The sequence below is a fragment of the Thalassophryne amazonica genome, chromosome 12, assembly GCF_902500255.1.
Source record: "Thalassophryne amazonica chromosome 12, fThaAma1.1, whole genome shotgun sequence".
NCBI lineage: Eukaryota > Metazoa > Chordata > Actinopteri > Batrachoidiformes > Batrachoididae > Thalassophryne > Thalassophryne amazonica.
The window spans coordinates 62,342,646-62,368,878 of NC_047114.1; the positions used below are offsets into that span (position 1 = coordinate 62,342,646).

The 26,233-nt window shown below is 43.5% G+C and overlaps 1 protein-coding gene across 3 annotated transcripts in view; it reads left to right on the plus strand.

The window, feature by feature from the left end:
- The window catches only part of LOC117521082 (protein unc-13 homolog A-like), a 97,201-nt gene that overhangs the window by 15,282 nt on the left and 55,686 nt on the right, over positions 1-26,233 (plus strand). For 2 of the 3 annotated variants that reach the window (XM_034182398.1, XM_034182399.1), the window contains exons 2-9: positions 3,371-3,400; positions 3,574-3,673; positions 11,979-12,096; positions 12,225-12,348; positions 12,771-12,841; positions 14,786-14,840; positions 15,225-15,254; positions 23,226-23,439. In XM_034182398.1, coding sequence (XP_034038289.1) covers positions 3,371-3,400; positions 3,574-3,673; positions 11,979-12,096; positions 12,225-12,348; positions 12,771-12,841; positions 14,786-14,840; positions 15,225-15,254; positions 23,226-23,439 — 742 coding nt within the window. The remainder of the gene's footprint in view (positions 1-3,370; positions 3,401-3,573; positions 3,674-11,978; positions 12,097-12,224; positions 12,349-12,770; positions 12,842-14,785; positions 14,841-15,224; positions 15,255-23,225; positions 23,440-26,233) is intronic. The other variant, XM_034182400.1, reaches the window with a different exon arrangement.

The window sequence follows — 26,233 nt, forward strand, 5'->3', positions numbered from 1 at the left end:
TGGATTCATGTTTGTTATTATCTTGATGTTATCCCACAGCCTTTTAATGTCTGATTCGCTAAAGTTCTTCTCAATAGTTTCCCTGTGTAATATCCTGGCCTTTTTCAGCAATGTATTAAGTTCTCTTTGTACCACTTTCACACTCATTCTATCTTTGTTCTTAAATGCTATTTTTTTCCTATTAATACACTCTTTCACCTGTTTAGTTATATACGGCTTATTATTTGGGTACACTGTAACTTCTTTCTTACTCATAACACTGTCTACACAAAATTTAATGTAATCTGCTATTGCTTCAGTGGCTTCATTTATTTCCATTTCATGAAATATTTCCCAATTAGTGCAGAGAAAGGATCCTTTAAGTATCTCCATATTGTCTTTGTCCCATAAAATCACTGTCTTTGTTTGTGGCTTACTTCTTTTAAGAGCAGTCTTATAAAGCGGGATCAACTGGACAATATTGTGATCCGAATTTGAAAGTGGAGGCTTTGATTTGGCAGTGTAAGCATTTTTCACACTGCCATAGCATTTATCCAACACTTTGTTTCCACGCGTTTCGCATTTTACATATTGTTGAAAACCAGGAAGAGATAATTTTAATTTACAATGATTAAAATCACCCAAGACAAACACTGGGGCCGCCGGTGTACGTTGCAACTGTTTATGAATGCATTCAGCTATAAGGCTTGCTGCTCTTACTGCATTCCCACTAGGTGGAACATAAACAACACAAATGATTATATTCCCAAACTCCCTCGGGAGATAGAAAGGCCTCAGTGACAGACACAATAATTCTACGTCCGATGTACACGTAGTCTCCCTCACGGTATAGTGCCTGCACCAGCTGTCATTCACAAACAGGCAAACCCCGCCCCCTCTGCTCTTTCCTGACAACTCGGATCTGTCCCCTCGGATAAGAGAGAATCCCTCAAGTTCAACAAGAGAGTCAGGAATATCTTGATGAAGCCAGGTCTCAGAAAAAAACAACATACTAGCTTCCCGGTATTCCCAGCAAACTTTGGCGTCTATACGGAGCTCCTCGATCTTGTTTTTTAATGATCTTACGTTGCCAAACAATATGCCAGGTAATGGAGGTCTGGTTCCTCTCCGCCGGAGACGCTGACGTACTGGGAATAGTGCAACATTTTTATTTTTATCTTCATTTTATATACAGTTCCAACTTTTTCTGATTTGTGGTTGTTTCTGTTGCATTTCTGAAATTGTTCCTCCTCATCAGTCACGTTTTGTGCTTAAACACTGCATTAAGCTCAAGATTGAACAAATAAATACCTTTGGAAAATAACAGCTGTTAAAGTTCAGAGTTCTCACATGCTTTTTGTGATCTGTGCGTTTGAACATCACCACAGCTTCTCCACGTCAGGGTTTTTTTTTTTTTTTTTTGCTCAGTACATTCATATATTCTCATTTTTAAATATGTTTTTAAAGATATTTGACCGTTTATTTCATCTCATGATCTCATAAATTCAGCATACGATGCGCACATGGTGTGAACAGGACGGTAACGGCAGAATCACACCTTTAGAGAAAGTTCAGAGAGAAGTAAAAGCAGCTTCACGTTTTGGTTTTGTTTTTTTAACATGTTCACTCGTGTTAAAATCCTCTCTCTGCTCCGTGCTCGCTGCGCATTTGATGGTTCTCAGACTGTAACGTGTCGTGCCTGCATTCAGGAATCTCCCTCCCCCCACCCCCTCCCTCGCAGTCTGCAGCCTGTTGACTCTGCGTGACACACACACACACACACACACCGACAGCTCCTTCAGTAAACTCCGCATTTTAGATGGCTTTTGAAGAAGACGGCCACTGTTTTAATCGGCCGTCTTATCCAAATGGTAGGACGGATCGCTCCTCAGCCTCCATGTTATTGTCCTGCCTTAAGACAAGAGCGAAACAGAGTGAGCGAGGCTGCAGCACAATGACGTCAGATTCTGAGTTGTTTTATGCTTTGTGGATAAAATAAATAATTCATGGTAATCGCGAATATGAAAAATAATCATGATTGACGAATATTGTAATAATTGTGACAGCCCTATGTACTGGCAGTGAAATTTGTCTAAGTGCCCCACGTGTGTGGCTTTGGTATGTACACTGAACTGACAGGAGGTGTGGCTATGACAGAAGCGGCTGTGGAGATCTGTCATTCTGGAAATCCCAGCTGGACAGTACTGTGTTTGGACATACATGGGCTAACAACTGACCATTGTGACGTGCATGTGTCTGTTTGCTGTCATCAAGTGGATATAAATAAAAACATGTATCACTATGGCAATGGGCTGCAGCGAGCGAGCACGCGCACGACGTGCACATGGACAGGCTGCCCCCAGGTTCAAACGGACCATTGGAACATAACACGCAGCAGCCAGTCTGACTGTCACGTCACCCACGTGAGCACTGTTCCACATGACGCGGTGTCCTTTGGTGCGCCGTCCACAACACACGAGTGTCGGCAAGACACACCAGAAGATGTGGACATGAATGAGACGAGCAAACTGCTTCTCATTCATGTCATTTCATGCCTGTGCTTCAGTGACCATGGGTCATCTACACAGGAACAGACGAATCATATTTGTATTGCCCACTCAATGAGAGGGATTTAATACAATGCAATGTTTTTATATGGTGTGTCATTTTTATTATTTTTTTTTTTTAAATACATCCATGTGCTTCCTGAAATGAGGCAGTTTCCAGCATCTATCGCAGGACAGTGATGGTAGCTTACTGGTAAAGTTTCCAACTTGCAATCAGAGGTTTTGGAAGGCGTGGGTTCGAATCCCGTGGGTGACGTGTATTTTTTATTTTTTTTATTTTTTTTTTCAGCTGCGTGATGTGTGTGTACCACACACACATTCTGCAGCTGCTGGGAAAAGCTGCTGTGTTCCCGCATGCACTGAACCATCGCAGCATGTATGTATTTTTCTTATTTTTTAATTTATTGTTTTCTTTACAGCAGCTACACGATGTGGTTACACATTGTGCAGCTGGTGGCACTGTGTTCCAGCATGCATGAACCATCGCACCAGCATCGTGCACGCCTCCCTGTCAGCGCTATGTTTCGTGGTGTGCGTAATTCAAGCTGTTTCGCACTGTTTCGCCGTATTCGACCAAACGTCACACTATGTGTGAAGGGGCCCTAAAGTATGCGGTTGAAGGGTCTGTTGCACAGTGGCAGAGGAATACGCTCTATTGAGTGTCACCCTAGTTTTCTGTATTTTGTGAAGTTTATAGTGTATTTTTAATTTCTCACAAGCATCCTCTCATAGTGTTTGTAAAACTGAGAAAGTGCAGGAGTATTCCAAAGTGTGAACACATTGTGTCTCTGTGTGTGATAATGTCTCTGTCTGTGTTCCCACAGTGAAGAAAGCCCAGCTGGATGGACCCCAAGGTAAGACCCTGGACAGAAATAAGATACAGATCAATCAACCAGAGAGCCTTTGTTATGTAGCCTTATGGTTGCATATCCATGCCAAACTAATGGAAAATACTGTTGGAACAGGTTTATCCATGTCATGAAGAGGTAGGGGTGTAAAATTATTCTTTTCTTTTTTCCCCCGACAGAGAAGTTTAACACTTACGTGACACTAAAGGTGCAAAATGTGAAGAGTACGACCATCTCTGTCAGGGGCAACTTGCCTAGTTGGGAGCAAGACTTCATGTTGTGAGTCTTGGTCTTTCTTCATCTTTCATCTCTCTCTACATTTGAGCTTTCTGAGTGCATTTGAGTTATTTATTTTATTTCTCTCACTTTTTTAATGTGCCATATGCTCTTTATTGTTTCACATCCTTTGAGCTGCATCTGCATTTCTGCCTTTTAAAACGCCCCCTTGTTTTATTTGTGGTCCTTTTGGAACTTCTGCACTTCTTGTTCTCAACTTTGGCTCTCTACCAGCTCTTCTTTCCTCCTCCCTGTCACATCCTTTAACCAAAGCTCCTTGATCTTCATCTGCTCAGCCACGCCTCTTCTCATTACCTTTCTCCTCATGCTCCATCTTCTTTCTCCTGCTATTTTTGCTTTCTGGTTACTGTTAAAAAAGTTATTATTTTTAGTTTTTGCTGAGACAATGGCCTGATGGCTTGTTTCATTTGGTAGAACTGTTTAAACATTAATGACCTAGTCTTACAAGTGTATTTGTTACTCTGTGGTACTGGAGCAGCAGTAAAGGAACCGTTACTCTTTTGGGGTGCAGCGTTGAAGCTGACTGCAGAGTCATGTGCTTGTCTTTGATGTTTGGAGGCACTGAGCATTGTAGTGACATTGCATCAGAGAAGCTGTGTTATATAACAGGCTGCAGAGAGCATCTTCCCTGCCTTCAAACTGCTGTTAAACAACAGCACCACCTCAATACGTCTCCATGAATCAAACAGCCACTTTTCTAAAAAGTAGTAGCAACTGTGATGGGAAATCCTGCTCCCTATTTCATAATTAAAGTTCCCACTTTCTTCCTCGAGGCATGCAATGCAGGCACCTCCCCAAGTGCATTCACCAGTCTCCTTTCCTTTTTCCCATATACAACATATATAATATACACCGTCTTCGCACATTTGAGTGCCCTGAGCGTTCGGCGTGAAATTTTACCTGAAAGGGGGATGGACGTTTGCACAAACTTGGCCAAATATTACATTTGCCGGACCTCCCATTAAAAAAAAGTCTTATTTCTTCACAAATAAAGAATAAATCACCCGTTTGTGTCTGTTTTGTCCTGTCCTTTTGCCATTTGTTAAATATTTTCTTTGTCAGCTGATGTCTGTGCTTACACTGCTTTTTCATCTCAGCAGCAAAAAAAGGTGACATGATGTACACAGTCAGTTGTCAATATTAACCACATGGATAATAATTTACTGTTATATTAACCCAGAAAGCTCTGGCTTTCATTGAAGCTTCAAAAGTTCCTACCTGTTTAAATCCAGGTGACTCTGCAGAAAATAATCCATTTGTTGCTGTCCATGCTGCAGAAAATAATCAGTTTGTCCTGCTCCTTAAGATAAAACATCCATAATTTTCCTCTTGGCCTCTCACTAAAAACAGTCGAACATCCAGACTGTTGCTGACTGTCAACACATGAAGTCAGTTTTCTCTGTTTGTGTCCAGAAGCGCTGCATATGCTCACACTGTCACATTCTGACTGATAGAGCAAAGTATTTAAATATTTTGTCCGTTGGCAAATTTGTCAGTGTCCGATGGAGTTGGGGTGCTAATGGACAGATGATGTCACATTTCTGTGGAGAATCTGCAGTGAGCAAAATTATTTTCCCAGTTTGTTGGCAAATCCCCTGGATTTCAGCAGTGTGCTGTGGTCTGAAAGCATGACATCATGTTTCCTCACTGTTTGTGCACACCCACACTTCCTCGCTGGGGGGAGGGGGGGGGGGCTGGGGCTGGGAAGAGAACGAGAGACACAGAGCGAATGCTCTCCTGTGCTGCATCAGTTCTTTGTACTCTTGATTTTGTTTTGATCAGTCAGAAGCTGAGAATGAACCATCAGACAGCAGCAGGAAAAATAAAAAGAGAAGCAGAGTGCAAAATGGCAAACAAAGGTGCAGGCAGCAGAAAACCTCTCCGCCTGCTCAAACTCTGCTCAAAGTTTTAAACACGCACAAAACTTTTGTTGAACTTTGCGGACATCAGCTGACAAGGAGCTGTTTTTGCAGAGGTACAAAGGACTTTTGTTTGACAAAAATGAACACAAACTGATAGTACTGTCAGCTCCTATTAGTATGTTTCCTTGATTAGTCAGTGTGACTGGGGCTTGTATAAAACTAGCCATTGACCTGGCACACTTCCTGTTTCTTGCACAAGAGTCTTTTAATAAGGCCTTGCTCTCACTGCCTCCTATGCGCTTACCGAGTATGCGGGCTAGGTAAACGCCGCAGCAGGCCACTCACACCGCTCCCCTCTCTACTGTGCAGAGCTGCAGGGAACAGGTCCAGAGACTACCCTCGCTGTTTTGATGCGAAGCGCTCCGGGAGCCCACAAGGATAGACTTCTTGTGGAAAAATCCACAGCACCGCAGGGTCTCGGTAACTGCAGCCGCAGAGCTCCGTGGCCACTGACAGAGGTTTGTATCTTTTTAATGACTTGGATTCTCTGCGGGTCCCGCATCCGTACCCCGCAACGGTAACACCGGAGGCAGTGTGAGCGAGGGGTAAGAGCACAGGTCAAACGGTTGATCATCACAAGTCAGATGCGGAAGACACCAGAAAAACGCTGGGAAAACTCATTATTTTTTGCTTTTTACAATGTGTTGGGGTCACGGAACTAATTAATTTATTTTAGGTGGGCGTTGAAGTCAAGTCAACTTTATTTCTCAGTTCTGCAATGCATGCACAAACATATTGAGGATGGAAATTCCATTACTCTCAGTCTCCCACACAATATTAAGTCCCTTCGGCTTCTCCCTTGTTGGCACTCGCCACAGCAAATGGAGGCGTTGGTGAGCTTTCTTGGCCAGTGATGTAGTGTTGGTGGTCCAGGAGAGGTCCTCTGTGACGTGCACACCCAGGAACATGGTGCTGCTCACCCTCTCCACAGCAGCACTGTTGATGGTCAGAAGGGGGTGTTGGGTGTGTGCTCACCACGGTTGTGTTGTTTGCGAACTTGATGAGGAGGTTGGTGTTGTGCAGTGGTAGGTCAGCAGGGTGAAGAGGATGGGGCTCTGCAGGAAGTCACGTTTTATTTTTATATTATTCTCACCTTGAGTAAGCTGCAGAACTAAGCTCCGTTGTTCAAACTGGGTGTTTGTATATATCCAAAAGTGAGGAATTTTGGATTGAATCGGTCTGCTCCATCATCCAGGCATCCTGTGTCACTCTGCCCCAGAATGAAGCCTGAACTCCGGTTGCTCTGTGCGGCTCTGCACGCTGTTGCGGTTCGATCGACCCCACCAAGTCATCGGTCCTCCCTCGGCTCGGCATCACTCCAAAAAGTAGCTGAAAAAAAGCTTCTCTCACCAGGGTGATGGCAGACTCATTCTACTGCTGTTTTTTAAAGCTTTTTTGTGGTTCTACAGCCGCAAATGCAAGAGGGCGATCGCTCAACTTTTTTGAGTTGTGGAAAAACCCAGAGTGTGATGTAGCAACCCCCACCCCTTGCCGCGTTGAAGGTGTTAATGCCCCCAAAAGCGCCCGTACGCAACCATACACGTTAACTGCCACGTCTGACACTTCTGGTCTGAAAGGGGCTTTAGCCTCTCTGATGCTGCGTGACAGGTTGGCACTTGGTAGACTTCTCCTGCCAGCCACGGCTTCTGATTGGCTCGAACAGTGACTGTCTTGAGGGGCGTTGCATCATCAATGCATTTGGTGATGTAGAGCCAGTGGCGGAGTCCATGTACTCCTGAAGGCCGATGTTGGAGTTGTAGGAGGAAGCTTCCTTCAACACCTACCAGTCTGTGGTGTCAAAGCAGTCCTGTAGTGCCTCTACAGACCCCTCTGGCCACCCTCGTACCTCTTTTCGAACCAATTCGGTGACTTTAACCAGTGGTCTGTATGCTGCATGACAGTCTGATGTGGTCTGAGGCACCAAGATGGGGGATCTTGTAAGTTTTCCTCTGGAAGGAGTAGACGTGATCCAGAGTGTTATTTCCTTGAGTGGGAAAGTCTGTATGTTGTTGTAGTTTGGGAAACACAGTTTTGGGATTTACGTGGTTAAAGTCCCTGGCCAAGATGAGGAGGGCATCTGGGTGGGCTGCCTGCTGTTCACTGATGTGATGTAAAAGTTCATTTACTGCCTCACTCCTGCTGTTATTATTGGAGATCGGGGGAATGTACACTGTGGCGATCATAACAGCTGTAAATTCCCTTGGTTGGTAGAACGGCCGGCACTTGATGATCATAAGCTCCACTGTGCTTGTTAACCACAACAGCAACCTGACACCAGGCATTGCTGATGTAAACACAGAGCCCCTCCCTCATGTTTTACCTCCTTTGATGAGGTTTCTATCTGCTCGGTAGCATGCTAGCCGTTCAAGTTGAATGGCACTGTCCGGGACGCTGTCATTAAGCCATGTTTATGTAAAAACAAAACACAACAGTCTCTCACATTCTTCTGTGTGTTCTGTAAGAGCCGTGTGTAGTCCATTATTGGTTCTCCATCAGGGAAAACTCAACATTTCTCAACACTGCACCCAGTGACTCAAAACTTCATGCATTCTCGAGAAATGGTTTCTCAGAATGCTAAAGATTGTGAACCACACCCTACTTTTTCTGAGTCACTCTCAAAACTTATCAGTTGTCCCTCATGTGACAAAAAAGAAATGAGACTTGTCTCATAAAAGTTGTATTACAAAATCTACATAGAAATTACTCATTAAATGGACTGCATTTATATAGCGCTTTTCCATCTGCATCAGATGCTCAAAGCACTTTACAATTATGCCTCACATTCACCCCGATGTCAGGGTGCTGCCATACATGGCGCTCACTACACACCGGGAGAAATAGGGGATTAAAGACCTTGCCCAAGGGCCCTTAGTGATTTTCCAGTCAGGCGGGGATTTGAACCGTGGATCTTCTGGTCTCAAGCCCAACACCTTAACCACTAGACCATCACCTCCCCCATTGTCTCATTGTCCCCTTCAAAGTAATCCCCCCAGAGTTAATGCACTTCTGCATTCGCTTCTGCCACCCACGGAAACCCCCGGCAAAGTCCTTTCCTTTGAGGTCTCTCAGCTCATCACAGTGGCCTTGATCTCTTTTACAGAAGTGAAATGAGTTCCTTTAAGTGCAGTCATCAGCCTGGGCAAGAGGCAGAAGTCGCATGGTGCGAGATCTGGAGAATAAGGAGTGGTCGACAGCTGTGATCTGTTTGTTGGCCAAGAACTCTCTCACACTGTGTGCAGCGTGTGCGGGCATGTTGTCATGGTGGAGCAGCCATGGCTTTTCTCTCCACAGAGCCCACCTGTTGCTCTGAACGCTGCGATTGAGGACCTGCTGGTAGAAGTGCTGATTGATGTCTGACCCTCAGGCATATACTTATGTTGGTGGACCACTCTCTTCTGGTCAAAGAATTCATTATCGGATTAGCTTTTCAGATAACTTTGAAAACCATCATCAGACTAATTATCTTTCGATAAGTTTTGGTCTGATAATTTTTAGACCGCTAACGTATTTTTGCAGATGTGGTAAACAAAGCTGAATAGTTACAAACATTTATGAAATCAGTTGAGTACCAACCTGTTAAATGTTTTGTAGTAGATGCGCATTTCTATCCTCCGTAAACAGAGGAGAGCTGGGTCTAAAAGACACCGCTCTATCCTCTGCAGGCAAAGGAGAACTGGGCACAGAAAAGAAAAAAAAGCTCATTTCTTTTTTAACCAAACTAATTTCGGACAAGTTATTTAAATTAACATCACGTCTGAAGTTTTCTAAAGTGAAAATATCAGATATATATTTTAGTTTTAAAGTAATGCACTAATTTTGAAGGTTTTAGTGTGGACATACTATGTCCAGGTGCATTATGGGTATCTCAGTACATTCACGACAGAAGAAATGCATTTGAGACGCTCTGATCAGGCGCCACAGGGACAACAGCATTAAACTCTTTGTATATTGTGCCTAAAACCCTCGTGAATATATTCTCTGGGTTTATAGACGTTGTTATTGTGTTTGTTTTTATGTAAAAATGCCACAAGAAGCTGAGGTTGCTTCTGCATTATTTTCAATTGGAATAATTGCAGTCGATTCCTGTTTGCTATTTAGAGTCCTGCTTATGTCAAACGCTGTCTGTCATCTTTGTTCCAGAGTAATATATATAAAATGTCTGAAATTCAGTTTGTGTTTATTAAATTCCACGCATCTTAAATGTAGCAGACACAGATTATCTGGAATTTTGTTTTGGCAAGTTTTCACGGTCTCTCCTGCCATCTACTGGCCAGTAGTATTCATGGCAGTATTCTCCCTAAAGCTGGGCAGACACCGTACGCTATTTTCAATCACTGTACTCGGCTCCAGCTCAAACTGTACGACAAAACCGCACGGTGTAAAAGTTCAGAGCGCACGATTTATGTTCTCACACTATACGGCCCGATGCTCTGATGTCATCTGACTGCTCACATTGTACGTTCAGAAACCACACGTCGGACTCGTGTTTCCAGAAGAAAATGTAAACAGACGCTTTTTTTTTTTTCAAACTTTATTTACATTTCTTATTTTTACAAAAACTCTTGATGGGAGACATCAAAGTTTTAACAAACAAACAAAAAAAACAAACAATACAAGACTTTACATGAGTTGAGGAAAGGGGGGGAAAGAAACAGAAGCCGCTCTCCCAAAGAGATGATCACTATTTATGATCTCTCCAATTCCGCATCGGTGTTTGCACATGCACAGTGAGAGAGGTTGGAGGCTTGCTTCAGCAGCTGGATACCCTCACGACGGCTGACCAGAATATCAAACAGGTTTGATTTTCATCCGACCATACGATTGCCGATCAGCAAGTGGTCATGAGAGGTTAAACGCAGCTCGTTACTCCATGTATACTACACGATTCAGGACACGCGATTAAGCTGAAACTCGGCGCGATCCAAAAAATTCTTGCACGAGTGAAAAATCGGCTGAAAATGGGCCAAAACTCGCACAGTGTAAGCCCAGCTTAAGTACTGAGCGTCTGGGCACCAGTAGATCATGGCAGTGTTCTATTTATTTTGACACCGGTTATATCAGATGTTATCTAATTCCAACTTGTTTTTTTTTTTAAATGCCTTTTTTTACAAATTAAAAAAATTACATATTTTACAAAAGCACATTTATCTGTAAACACCAACACATGACACACCTCACATTAACATGTTGGTTTACATAGAATGAATGAGTTAACCAATCAGTGTTAGTGGAGGCACATTTTACCCATAATCCCTTCGACGTCTGTCTGTGTTTGTTACAAAACTTCAGTATTAGTGCATTATTCAACATTAAAAGATATATGTTATATTTTAACTTTGTACAAATGACAGAATTGACATTAATGGAGTTATTCTATCAGTATAAATTTTATTTATAAACCAAACCATAAGTCAGCACTGCTTTATTTTCCAAGACCTCCGCCTCACGGCGACACTGTTATTGAGTAGAGAGTTGAGCTTCGCTGCTCCTCTCAACTGCTTCTCTGCTGGAAGCTGTGTAAACAGAAGCTTCCAGAAGTGGGCAGGGTGCACAAAGACACTTAAGTGCTGCCTCATTGTTTGGGTCTGTAGTCATCTTTGATGCTACCAGAAGCGATTGTGGTGTTAAAACTCAAAATCAGCTTGTTAGTAGTTGCAAGTGTACCGGAGACAATACTGGAAGTTATCGGTTATCGTATCGTTATCTGTAGCTTCCGATAAATTTTGGGGTGATTTATCGGTTTAGCTTTGTAAAAGATAACTTTTCAGTTAGCTCATTATCTGTTATTGAAGCTAATTTTGGGGTTAGCTGTGCCCACCACTGTTTGTACCACCTGCTGTTGCATGGCAAAGTGTAACAGCATTGTGCTACATTAAAGCCTGAAAAAGAAACACATAGTGAAAGAAGTAACTAATAGCAGAATAGTAGCGAGATACTGCGCAACACCGTTATATAAGCAGTTAGCCAATTGCCATTAAGTCATCAGTGTGGCTGCCACAGTCCTGTTTCTTTATTGTCATAGTATACGGTATATATACATCCCTCTACTCTGTTTTCCTGCTGTTTTGTAACTGCTGAATGGTCAGTTCTCTTGAGTGTTCTCCCACAGAGACATGTTTTATATTGGGCAGGATGCATATTTATGGACTAGTATTCATCAAATGGTGTTTAATTATTCCCAAAATACAATTCCATTTCCCTTCTGCATGACATGACTATAAACAATTCTCTACATTCTGTTAAGGTTCTCTCTTCAATGGAACTGTTTTGCTGAGCTGTGAATAAAATACTGCCAGTAAGAGTCAAAGGTCACAACAGGATTTTCTGTTCATTTTTCATGACTTTGTATGTCTGTTTTTCTCCAGTGAAATTAACCGTTTGGACCTTGGTCTGACAGTAGAGGTGTGGAACAAAGGGTTAATCTGGGACACTATGATGGGCACCGTATGGATTCCTCTCTGTAGCATCAGACAGTCAAATGAGGTTTGCCACAAACTACAACTTTAGGAAAATTGTTGTGAGACATTATATAATTGTTTGTACTTTAAGCAGTATTGTGGTTACTCAGTACTGTGGGTGGATTGTGTGTCATCTGTGGTATGTGTTCATAGGAAGGTCCGGGGGAGTGGCTGACATTGGACTCTCAGGTTATCATGGCTGATAATGAGATCTGTGGAACTAAAGATCCCACACTGCACCTGGTGCTGCTTGACACACGCTTTGAGCTGCCTCTAGGTGAGACTATACAACAGTAAAAAGTCAGGTCTGGGAGCATGGTGCTTTGTTTCACCACATGTTCATAGTATCTTGGCTCAGGGCAATCCCACACTTTCACACTTGACTCCTCACTCGGATCCGGCACATTTTCTGGACGTCCCCAGAGCACCCTAATCAACTGAACTAACCACAGAGAAGCTCAGCAATGGGTGTGTTTAGATTTTAACTGAGGCCACAAGGAGACAGAGTTTGAAACCTTGTTTATTCAAAATCTTGACAAAGTCTTGGTATCAAAGTGAAACCTGTTACACAAGTTCCTCTTACCAAGACCCCAGACAAGTTCAATGTTGTGCTTTATGATACAGGTTAGGTTATTGCCTTTGCTTAAACGAATCCATGCATGAATGATACATTGGGAGCTGTGTTTGTGTTGTTTTCAGATATTCCTGAAGATGAGGCACGGTACTGGGCCAGAAAACTAGAGCAACTCAATGCCATGAGGGACCATGATGTAAGCTGGCACCTTATTTAAAAATACCTTAAACATTCACTTATGTTTTAAGAACATGTCAGCATGATTAAATGGGAGAATACGAGGTCTGTTAGACAAGTATCCGACCTTTTTATTTTTTTTCAAAAACCATATGGATTTGAATCACGTGTGATTGCATCAGCTAAGCTTGAACCTTCGTGCACATGCGTGAGTTTTTTCACGCCTGTCGGTTGCGTCATTCGCCTGTGAGCAGGCTTTGAGTGAGGTGTGGTCCACCCCTCTTGTCTATTTTTTATTGCGAATAAATGTCTGAACGATTTGGAGCTTTGCTGCATCAATTTTTTTCCAGAAACTGTGAGAGACCTCCAGGTGGACACCGTTCGGAAAATTAATATGGCTTTCAGGGATGATTTTATGGGGATTACACAGATTAAGGAGTGATCCAGATGGTTTAAAGACCGCCCACAACTGCTGAGAGCGCGGCGCGCTCCCAGCCCCCATCGACAGGCTGACACCCCGCTGGAACAACCAGATCATATACAACATGAAGGCTTTGTTGATCCGGGACCTCGTCTGACTTTCACAAAAAGGCTGAAGATGTGGACATCAGCACTTTTTCGGTACATTCCACCGTTACAGGAGTTTTTTTCATGGAAAGAAAAGCGGAGGAACGCGCCACGAAGCCGTTCATTACGCGGGACAAAATCACCTCGGTGTTGGTCTCACAGGACGGCTTAAAGGTGGATTTCAGATGTGGATTCCGTTGCTTTTCAGTCGTGTGATTATCCGATTGTGCATGAGCTGGACCTGCCCCAACATGTCCTGGAAGGCTTCATCACGGCATTGCTTTGCGCCATGCGTCGCGGTGGAGCCGCTCCTCTTTCCATGACAAAAACTCCTGTAACAGTGGAATGTGCCGTTCATTTCTAAACTGGACGCTGTCTTGATCCGGTATGTCGTCTGACTAGCACAGTAATTGTGAAAAGAGTGGACATCAGCATTTTTTCGGCACATTGAGACAGACGTGCGGAGGAATTCCGCGCGTTGCGATGGAGCTGCATGGCGCAAAGCAACGCCGTGATGAAGCCTTCCAGGACATGTTGGGGCAGGCCCAGCTCATGCACAATCACAATCAGATAATCACACGACTGAAAAGCAACCGGAATCCATCTGAAATCCACCTTTAAGCCGTCCTGTGAGACCAACACCGAGGTGGTTTTGTCCCGCGTAATGAACGGCTCCGTGGCGCATCCCTCCGCTTTTCTTTCCATGAAAAAACTCCTGTAATGGTGGAATGTACCGAAAAAGGGCTGATGTCCACATCTTCAGCCTTTTTGTGAAAGTCAGACGAGGTCCCAGATCAACAAAGCCTTCACGTTGGAAATGATCTGGTTGTTCCAGCGGGGTGTTAGCCTGTCGATGGGGGCTGGGAGCGCACCGCGCTGTCAGCAGTTGTGGGCGGTCTTTAAACCCTCTGGATCACTCCTTAATCTGTGAAATCCCCATAAAATCGTCCCTGAAAGCCATATTAATTTTCCGAACGGTGTCCACCTGGAGGTCTCTCACAGTTTCTGGAAAAAAATTGATGCAGCAAAGCTCCAAATCGTTCAGACATTTATTCGCAATAAAAATAGACGAGAGGGGTATACCACACCTCACTCAAAGCCTGCTCACAGGCGAATGACGCAACCGACAGGCGTGAAAAAACTCATGCATGCGCACGAAGGTTCAAGCTTGGCTGATGCAATCACACGTGATTCAAATCCATGTGGTTTTTGAAAAATAAAAAGGTTGGATACTTTTCTAACAGACCTCGTATATAGCTAAATTAGACACTACAAGATTAAGCTCAGTGTTTCCTCCACTGCCTGATGCTTATGAGTAACTCATCCAGAATCTTCCATTGATGTTTTTTTTTGTTTTGTTTTTTTTTTGCTGTTGGTGTGTCCTTCTTTGCTCTAGTACTCATACCAAGAGGAACAGGAGCGCCCACTTCATGTACCAGGTTCCCAGTGTTGTAAGTGACTGATCGGTGTTTGTGCACAACAGCAATTTATTTGTGTTCAGTAAGACAAATTTACATCTAGCTGCTCACACTGAATTAAATTGCTTAACCTCAGAGGGTGTATTTTTGCATGTAACTGTAATTGTGGTAAATCAGAGTGAAACAGGCTGTATCACCGTATTATAGCAATCAATATCGGTGCCAGATATCGGGAGACAACCTTTTCCAGGCTTCAGCATTAGCTCTGAGTGCTGAGCCTGCTGTCTTGTGCAGCTGAAAAGTCTCACTGTGGTTTTCACTTGCAAGTTCCGTGTGGGAACTTAGAAACATGAGAAACATGTTCAAGTTCTCTCTTTGGACACTAAAAGTCACTCAAACCATCCTGTTCCATTGCAGGTAACTGGAATCTATGGGGAGACCAACAAAGTAAGTATATAGCCCACTGTGACCCTTAATTGAAGTCAGCAGTTGAAGATAAGTGACTGAGTGAGTGGTTCTCAAAGTGAGAGACATTGGCTACAGACTTCCAGTGTAAGAACACTTGCAATAGAAAGTCAGTCCACAGAACAGCACCGCTGTCAGGACAGAAGCTACCAAACAGAGGAAGAGATGCTGGCAGAGGTTACATAACTGACAAAACAAGTTAAGACTTTGAACTTAGAGAGAATCCCCTTTGGAGCCATTTGGTTTCCAGTTTCACAGCTCTGCAGATTTGGAAATGTAGTAAGTAAATAATTGGTCAACAAAATTATTAGACATACAATGAATGCCAAATAAATTAACAATGACTTTGACTATAAGCTGTTGTGCTACTGTATGCTCTGTTTATTGTTGGAATAAAGAGTAGTCTAATACCCCGTCACACATAGCCAGAATGAGGCTGAATGGCATCAGAATGATGATTCGGCCCACATCCAAAAAGTGTAGCATTGCAGTTCAAAAACATTCTGACAGCCATCTGCGAGAGTCCACACAGTTGGTCCTGATCGGCCGGCGGCCCCGAGTATGTTGCACATGTTCAAAACCCTCTGGGCACCGTTGAGATGGGAGACCTATCCGATGGCGGCCCATGTGCAATCTAAGCACCATCTGACCGCAATTTACATATTCTGATGGCGGAAAAACAGGATCCGAAACGATTTGAGCGTGTACGAGGGAACCACAAGATGGATCGCACGTGCCACGTATAATAATGTCCGCTGCAAATCTGAACAGGCTGTAATATCCACAATAGACCTTACAGATATTTGTCCATTCCTCCCATGGGTGATGTAAATGATGTGAACCATTGTCTCCATCATATCTGTATATACCACGGGTAGCTGCTCCTCTCCATGGTCTCATGCGCAGTAACGTGTTATTGCATGTGTCAGGCTCGGAGCTGAATGGATCTCACCACTGTAATATATGATCACCTTCTACCTCTGTAGGAGATATGACATGGAACTGTTGTGCCAGGCCGTGACAACATTAATAAACATGAATCTCACCTCCAACAATGGCCTAGGAGTGTTTCACAGCGCAGTGTGGACGTGGGCCAGGACTACATTCTGTGGTTAAAATCCTCTCACCTGGCTGCTGTGTGCTGTAATCAACCACGCAAAAATAAATGCCATGTGATAATCCAACCATTGAGGTGTCCAGAGTTGCATTGTGCTGCTGAAGTGAGCCAAAACACACACACACAAAAAAGAAATTAAAGTTCCCTGGAAAAGCTGTTTCATTCAGCCGTTATGAACACACATACACACCCACGCGATCATGTCATCAGTCCAGCACCTACTCTATGCACATGCGCACACACACATGAGGTCAGTAGCGCTAGGAAGTGGAGGACGAGCGCATATGTGATTGCATGACTGAGTGAGTGATCACACCATGACAGCTTTGACACATAAGGCGTGAGTTCGGTCCATACATTGGTTGTACTCTGATGTCCAGTACCAGCAGGGACTGTGCAAAGGGAGGAACACAGCCCTCCCTCCCACTCCGGTCCCATGTTTGCCATCCAGACTTTTGGACATCAGGCAGTCTTCAGCGCTTTTTATGGCTGTCTGACAGCAGTCTGTGTCATCTACCTGTTGTCTACATGCGCTTTGGATACCATTGTGCAGGTGTGGACGAGGTAGTCTAGATGCCTTCTGGCACTGCTGACCATGCCTCTTTTCCTCCTGACTTCGTCCGATTATGGCAATATTTGCCGTTTTGGGCTGGTTTCTGCACATTCTTGCAATGTGTGACGGGGGCTTAACATTTGACAGGTTTTCAGTTTTTTGTTTTGATTTGTGTTTTAATGAAGCAGTACAAATCTAATTTGATTATACCTTGAAGAACAGAGCTATGTTAGTATATTTTAAGATAAGACATATCTTTATTTCTCCCCCACATGCAAATGTAGGCATTGTAGGAAAATGGCAAAAATAATATACGTAAATAGAATAAAGTATGAAATGAATGCTGAACAATAAGAATAGAAGATAAAAATGTACTAAGTTAAAACAATGTACAACAAAAGTCTAAAAGGCCAGGGACATTAGCAGCAAAATATGATTTATGCAGGAGCTAAATGGAGCCATGTACAGTAGTCCACAAAATGGTGTACATAAGATGATTTAATATCAAAAGTTGACAAGCTTGTGACAAATGTGTGGCTTCCTAAATAACTGCACTTTATATGATTTCCACCTTAAATATGTATCCCTATTGGAGGGAAGTAATAGTTGGCCTTAGTCTCTACAGAGTTTAATGTTTACCATAAAAGAAAACACATTGCATTATGAATAAAGAGTGAATGTTTTTTTTTTGTAATTGTAGTTACTAAATTCAGGAAGAGAAGGTTAAGCCTCAGTTGTTTAGTCAACAAGCTTTGTTTTGATGACATGCATGTGGAAATGGATTTATGATGTGGACAGAGTTTAATGCTTTATGTACGCATATTAGCTGAATAAATCATTAGCAATGAAATAAGACACTGTTACTACAAGTAGAATTATTAAATTGATATGTTGTTACACTGACTGAGGTATCCACGTAGACAGAAAAGGATATATTATACAAATAATAGATGGTAAGGAGTCCAACATAGAGAAATATTAGATGAAGAAAAGTTATATTGGACGAGGCGTAGCCAAGTCCAATATAACTTTCTGAATCCAATATTTCTCTATGTTGGACGACTTGCCATCCATAAATTATGTTCTCCACCCCCCTCCCAAATTAAGCAAACAACAAAGAGTCAAGTAAGTTAGATCAATTTATTTTGTTGTCAGCATATGAAAGCTTCTAAAACGTCAGTAGCATGCTTGTCTACCTTCTTAGTGTTTTTGGCATCCTTGGAGTTCAGTATTTCCAACAGTTCCTCCTCTGTGAACTCAGCAAACCTCGCTGGCAGACGATTTTCTGCTGTTGTTGACATGTTTGTTGCCATTTTTTCAACCAGCGTCTGTCAGCAAGTTCCTGACCTCCGCTACGTCATTAATGATGTCATCTCATGAATAATTGTATGCTGCACTCTGATTGGGTTGCTGTTGGCAGTAAGCTCTAAAGCTATTGGTCAGTGGGAACCGATCCAATATAACTTTTGATCCTAGCCTTTTTGGATCCCTTTGGATCCAACATAACTTTCTGGCACCAAGCATGCCAAAATACAGGTAAATGATGGACAGAAAGGCTAATCTGTGATTGGCTATTGCAATCTGAGTGGAGAACACACACACATATATATACAAGTATATCTCCTGCAAATTCTCAACATGTCTTAGAGAGCACCCCAGTCAGCTGAAGCAAATGCTTTCAATTTCATTTTATTTGTATAGCAATGTATCAGAGGAAAGTTGTTTTTTTTGTTTGTTTGTTTTTTGGTTCCCAGAACGTTTAATAATAACATTAGTACAATTGTTTTGAGAATATTAGGCCTAACATCCTGGGAATGTTTTTAAGCACACACGTTTTGAGAATGTTAGGCCTAACATCCATCCATCCATCCATTTTCTTCCGCTTTATCCGGAGTCGGGTCGCGGGGGCAGCAGCTTACGCAAAGCCACCCAGACCTCCCGATCCACACACACCTCCCCCAGCTCCTCCGGGGGGACCCCAAGGCATTCCCAAGCCAGCCGAGAGATGTAGTCCTTCCAGCGCGTCCTGGGTCTTCCCCGGGGCCTCCTCCCAATGGGACGTGCCCGGAACACCTCTCCAGCGAGGCGTCCAGGGGGCATCCAGAAAAGATGCCCGAGCCACCTCAACTGACTCCTTTCGATGTGGAGGAGCAGCGGCTCGACTCCGAGCTCCTCCTGAGTGACCGAGCTCCTCACCCTATCTCTAAGGGAGCACCCAGCCACCCTGCAGAGGAAACTCATCTCGGCCGCTTGTACTCGCGATCTCGTTCTTTCTTTCGGTCATGAGCCAAATCTCATGACCATAGGTGAGGATCGGAACGTAGATTGATCGGTAAATCGAGAGGTTTGCCCCCTACTCAGCTCTCTCTTCACCACGATGGTCCGATACAGCGAACGCATCACTGCAGATGCTGCACCGATCCGTCTATCGATCTCACGCTCCATCCGTCCCTCACTCGTGAACAAGACCCCTAGATACTTAAACTCCTCCACTTGAGGCAAGGACACTCCACCGACCTGAAGAGGGCAAAGCACCTTTTTCCGGTCGAGAACCATGGCCTCGGATTTGGAGGTGCTGATTTTCATCCTGGACGCCTCACACTCAGCACACCGCCCCAGTGCACGCTGAAGGCCCTGATTTGACGAAGCCAACAGAACCACATCGTCCGCAAACAGCAGAGATGAGATTCTGTGGTTCCCAAACCAGACCTCTCCCAAAATGTTAGGCCTAACATTTTGGGAGAACTTTGAAGGAAATTTTTATTTATTAATTTTTTGGTTCCCCAAACATTTGACAATACCATTAGCACAAAGGTTTTAGGAATGTTAGAACGTTCTTGGAACGCTTTTAAGGAAAGTTTCTTTTTGGTTGCCAGAACATTCTGCTAAGGTTACATAAAGTCATAGTCTAGTCATTGAAATAGATTTGTAGTAATAAAGACAGTGAGACTAGAATTAATATATTTGTCAAATTTCCCTCAACTATAAACATGAATTGTCAATATATAAAATGATGTAACAACGTTAGGAAAACATTGTAGAAACATTTCTGATTACCATAACTTAGATATAACCAATGTATAAATTTACCAAAATGTTATGTGTTAGCTGGGAATGTCATCTATTTTCAAAGTAATCTAAGAAAACTTGGGCTGTAATTGGAGGCTGACTTACAGGTGGTTGTCCTTGAATAAGTGTTGCCACCATGTCAAAAAAGAATTTTGAATTATAGTTTTTGTTGATCAAATTAGAGTAGTAGGGCTGTTTTATAACCAATAGTGCATGCTTATAGTCCAAAATAGCATTGCACCACACAAGGTGGAACACCTCTAGTTTTTATGCTATATCGTTTTTGCTCAAGACCTCTAGACCTATGCTTTAGGCCACGTAGATGATCACTGAACCAAAGAAAGTATTTGTGGGGGGGGGCTGGTTTTAGTGTAGGTGGAGCGAGCATGTCCAATGTGCTCCTGAGTGCTGAATTTAAGCTGTCCACAAGACCATCTACAGAATGATCATGTTTCGAAAGTGACGCTAAGATTTCAGGCAGTTTAGCTCCAAGTTAATTTGTAGTTGAGGAGTTGATGTATCGCTGTGATGATAAATATGTGTCTCATCCGAGTGGACAAGGCATTGAGACTGTAAACTTAATAAGTGAGTGATCTGAAACAACCAATGCAAGAGACACAATGTCAGTATTTAAGACACCAATATCACAAGCTAGGACCAAATCTGAGGTGTTTCCACCCATGTGAGTTGAACCCTGAATGCATGCAAAAACATGCTTATTTAGGGTCTGCTCCTTCTCGGTCCCTGACCAAGGCGGCGTCTACATCTAGAGTTGGTCCCCGGGTGCCGGACTGTGGCTGCCCACTGCTCCTAATGGTTAGATTGTGTCTAACTGTAATTACGATGGGTTAAATGCAGAGGAAAAGTTTCGTTGTATATGTGCAATGACAATAAAGTTTCTATTCTATACTATTCTGCATTGCTGGAATCCTAATGCATCTATAATGTTCATGAATGATTTGCAGAGATGGTCAGAAGGCTTGTTTACACAAATGTTGAAGTCACCAACAATCAGAATGTTATCGGCATGGGTTGCCAAATTAGAGATAAAGTCACCAAATTCATTTAGGAATTCAGACTATGGGCCTGGGGCCTATATACGATGACCAAGTAGCATGTTTGAATTTTATTCACCTGACCTTGGCTATATTTGGCATCCTTAGCAGATCAGAGAGTCAAATGCTCAAACGAGTTATATTTTAGACCACAAGGAGCCAGTAAGCTCCTTGTGGTCAACCCTAAACCCCAGATTTAGGGTTTAGGGTTGGCATTTTGACTGTTTGAATTTAGACATGGTTCCACATTAATATATGAAAGATGCCTTAGAATAGGTTTGGGTTTGTGAAGTTCCACACGTGCTGAAGTTAGCAGACAGAGAATATTTGATGCTGCAGAAGCAGCCAGTGGGCACCTTCAGCTTTAGTGCTATCCAGTATTGTAATGGGCACTAAATTTGCAAAACACATCCCTCTAAATTTTTTTTATGGATTCGTCTGTGGAAACGCGCCACAGTCTCAATTTGAAAAATTTCCCTCCCTGGCACATAAACTAGGCTGTCACCATAGTGGATTTTCTGCACTAGTTTCCCCGCTAGGCTAATGGATTCCATAATCACATTAATAGCAGGCCCTGCAGGTTCTCTAATCAGCTGCTCTGTGGCCTGCTATAAAGTCCTAATGTTACCCTCCCTGTAGAACTCTATCTATCTTCACAGATAAGATTCCAGCACCTTCCCCAGTAGGGTCTAGGCTGTCCTGTATCAGCAAGCCACAGCAACCCCAGAAAGAGGACCATTTATCAATAAAACTAAAGCCTTACTGTCTGCAAAACTGTGCCAGCCATCTAGTCAAAGATATCAGCCTGCTAAACGCCTTGTCATTTCCCTGAAAGGGGAGGGGACCAAAGACTATTAATCGATGTCGACACATCTTTCTGGGGAGGTCATAAGTCCTCTCTATATCCATTTTTGTGACCTGATTGTCGCATCCTAACATCCTTGGCACCTACATGAATAACGATGTGGGTATAACTAGAGCTGTGTTCCTTTGTTTGTCTGTTGTTGTACATAGTCAGCACCCTAAGGTGAGAGGCAGTGTTGGGTGCTCTGGCCCCAGGAATACATTTAACATCGGCTGGCATCTGTAATCTGACTGTAATCCCCTATCACTAACGCACAGCATTCTGGCCTGGAGATAGGGGTAGAAGTTGCCCGTGGGCTCATAGGACTATCAATTGGCATAGCTAATGCTAAAAAATGGTTCACAGTTGGCAGTGGCGACTGTGAGCCGGGTACCACAACCGGGCACCAAGCCTTACAGGATTTCTTCTGCCTAACAACAGTCCGAAAACCGTCATCTTTAACCGGCTCAGCTAAACTAATGCTAATGGGTGTGCTCACTAGCCAACACTAAGCTCATCTGGAGTGCCGGTGATATCTAACTCCACTGAACTAAGAAGTTGCTCTAACTTACTGACATGGCTCTCTATGAACGCCACTCTGTCTAACATCATGCAAGTTATTTTAAAGTGTTGTGCACTAAGAAAAGAAAAAGCAAGTAGCAATGGATAATGCAAGCTAATTGCTAACGAGAAGCTAACCACTCCTAGGATTCACACAGCAGTAAATTAATGAGCTAAAATCTGTAGCTGTTGCACTTAAAGACTAACAAAAATAATGGACAGATAACTAAATTAAAAGGGACAATTACAACCTTGTTTGTTAAAAACAAGAGCGCCGTTCAGTCCAGTTGCTGACGAGTCAGTCTGTCTGGGAAGGAGGTCCGTGTTGGTGCAAGGACCAACACGGCTTCCTGCTCTTTGGCTTAAAAAAAACCGTCAACATAGGCTGCAAAGAAGCACTGCCAATATTCATGCTTGTGTTCAATGAGTGCTTGCAGAAGTAGGATGCAGTTGATGGCTAACTTCTTGGGTGTGAAGCCAAACTGTTCTTGTCGCTGAGTGGAAAATAACTTTTTGCACTAATGACAGACTTGTCATTCCTTAAAGTAATTTTAAGCAGATTTGGTAATAGTACCTGTGGGGATGAAGAAAGTAAAGCCTGCAACAATTTGACATTTGACCCCAATGACCTTGACCTTCGCCGTAATGATTGAGCTGTGGCTGACCACATCAGGGCAATTCTGGAATCCACCAAAGTGTGTGACACTTTTCATTAGTTTGTTTTTTTTTTTAACCACACTGTATGTTTATGCAGATGACGACCCAGACAGTGCAGTGGATGACAGAGACAGCGACTATCGCAGTGAAACCAGTAACAGCGTTCCTCCTCCTTACTACAGCACATCTCAGCCCAATGCATCTGTCCATCAGTATCCCATCAACCACCAGCAGCGCAGCTCCAGAAGCTACTCTTACCCACACTTGGCAAACAGCCACGACCCCGATTACCACCAACAAAGGGCTGTCAGGTGTGCACGAGCTTTGATTACTTAACATAAAACAAAGAGATGATATGAAGATGAGATAGTTTCAGGTTATGGAGTCTCTAAACACTTTCAAATTCATCTTGGTGAATGAATGGAATCAGTGAAATCCTGTGTCTGACATCATCTTTGATTAATGTACCATTTTTTCTCCTGGAGTTCGCAGTGTTGGTGCATTTCTTCATTTTTATTGATATATTTCTCACAGACTGGGAATGAAATCTGCATCCTCCTACCTCTTGTATTATAAATTATTCAAGTGGCAATCTAATAATCAATACTGCACACAAGATGAGTTGCTGTGTGAGTGTACTGGACAAGGCAAATTCCCACACCCCCATCTGTTGTTCTTTTATACCCTCCTTTCTGTTTCTTCCTCTCAACCCTCCATTCCTGTGTTGTGTATCTCCCTCTCCTCCCAATCTGTCCGTATGCCTTTCTGTGCCTCCAATTCTGAGTTTTATAGTCCCATTCATCAAGGAGCACAAATACTTTTGTCCTCTTTGTTGCATTGCTGGATTTCTATTCTTTTACTGTTGTCATCTTTATGGAGGCCTCTCACCTTTCTGTTTTGCTCTATTTCTCAGCACTCTTGTTTCCCCTCCTTTGCATTTAATCATTTAGCCTCGGCATTATACCTACTCACTCTTGTGACTAACCAAGAAATTGTGGATGAGCCTGGACATGCCAGAACATGTCCTGTGAGGTTTCATCACGGCGTTGCTTTGTGCCATGCCGCACCACTGCGACGCGCGGAATTCCTCCGCACGTCTGTCTCAATGTGCCGAAAAAGTGCTGACGTCCACGTCTTCCGCAATTCCTGTGCTAGTCAGAGGACGTCCCGGATAAAACACAGCGTCCAGTTTGGAAATGAACGGCACATTCCACTGTTACAGGAGTTTTTGTCATGGAAAGAGGAGCGGAGGAATTCCACACGTCGCGGCGGTGCCGCATGGCGCAAAGCAACGCCGTGATGAAGCCTCACAGGACATGTTCTGGCATGTCCAGGCTCATCCACAATTTCTCGGTTAGTCACACGACTGAAAACCCACCGACAGCCATCTGAAAGCCATCTCAAAGCCGTCCTGTGAGACCAACACGGAGGTGGTTTTGTGCCGCGCCATGAGCGGCACGGTGGCGCATCCGTCCGCTTTTCTTTCCATGAAAAAAACTCCTGTAACAGTGGAATGTGCCGAAAAAGTACTGATGTCCACGTCTCCTGCCATTTTTGTGTAAGTCAGACGATGTCCCGGATCAACAAAGCCTTCACGTTGGAAATGATCTGGTTGTTTCAATGGGGTGTCAGCCTGTCGATCGGCGCTCGGAGCGCGGCGCGCTCTCAGCAGCTGTGGGCGGTCATTAAACCGGCTGGAGCACTCCTTAATCTGTGTAATCCCCATAAAATCGTCCCTCAAAGCCATTTGAATTTTCCGAATGGTTACCACCTGGAGGTCTCTCACAGTTTCTGGAAAAAATTGATGCAGCAAAGCTCCAAATCGTTCAGACATTTATTCGCAATAAAAATCTGACGAGAGGGGTGGACCACTGCTCACACAAAGCCTGCTCACAAGCGAATGACGCAACCGACAGGTGTGAAAAAACTCACGCATGCGCACGAAGGTTCAAGCTTGGCTGATGCAATCACACGTGATTCAAATCCATATGGTTTTTGAAAAAATTAAAAGGTCCGATACTTTTCTAACAGACCTCGTATATATATATATATATATATATATATATATATATATGTATATATATATATGTGTATATGTGTATATACGAGGGCTGTCAATAAAGTAACGGTCCTTTTTATTTTTTTCAAAAACTATATGGATTTCATTCATATGTTTTTACGTCAGACATGCTTGAACCCTCGTGCGCATGCGTGAGTTTTTCCACGCCTGTCGGTGACGTCATTCGCCTGTGAGCACTCCTTGTGGGAGGAGTCGTCCAGCCCCTCGTCGGAATTCCTTTGTTTGAGAAGTTGCTGAGAGACTGGCGCTTTGATCAAAATTTTTTCTAAACCTGTGAGACACATCGAAGTGGACACGGTTCGAAAAATTAAGCTGGTTTTCAGTGAAAATTTTAACGGCTGATGAGAGATTTTGAGGTGATTCTGTCGCTTTAAGGACTTCCCACGGTGCGAGACGTCGCTCAGCGCTCTCAGCCGCCGTCGTCAGCCTGTTCAAGCTGAAAACCTCCACATTTCAGGCTCTATTGATCCAGGACGTCGTGAGAGAACAGAAGTTTCAGAAGAAGTCGGTTTCAGCATTTTATCCGGATATTCCACTGTTAAAGGAGATTTTTTTAATGAAAGACGTGCGGACGGATCCGTCCCGACGCGGTGCGGCGGCACAGGAAAAACACCTCCGTGTTGATAACCATTTGTAAAATCCAGGTGGCTTTTGATGGCTTTCAGTGGAGTGAGTATATGAGAAAATGTTTAACAGGCAGGACATGTTCCAACTTGTCCTTAAGGCTTTCAACAGAGGTGTTTTTCCTGTGGCGGCTGCGTCCCGACGCGCGGACCCGTCCGCACGTCTTTCATTAAAAAAATCTCCTTTAACAGTGGAATATCCGGATAAAATGCTGAAACCGACTTCTTCTGAAACTTCTCTGTTCTCTCACGACGTCCTGGATCAATAGAACCTGAAATGTGGAGGTTTTCAGCTTGAACAGGCTGACGACGGCGGCTGAGAGCGCTGAGCGACGTCTCGCACCGTGGGAAGTCCTTAAAGCGACAGAATCACCTCAAAATCTCTCATCAGCCGTTAAAATT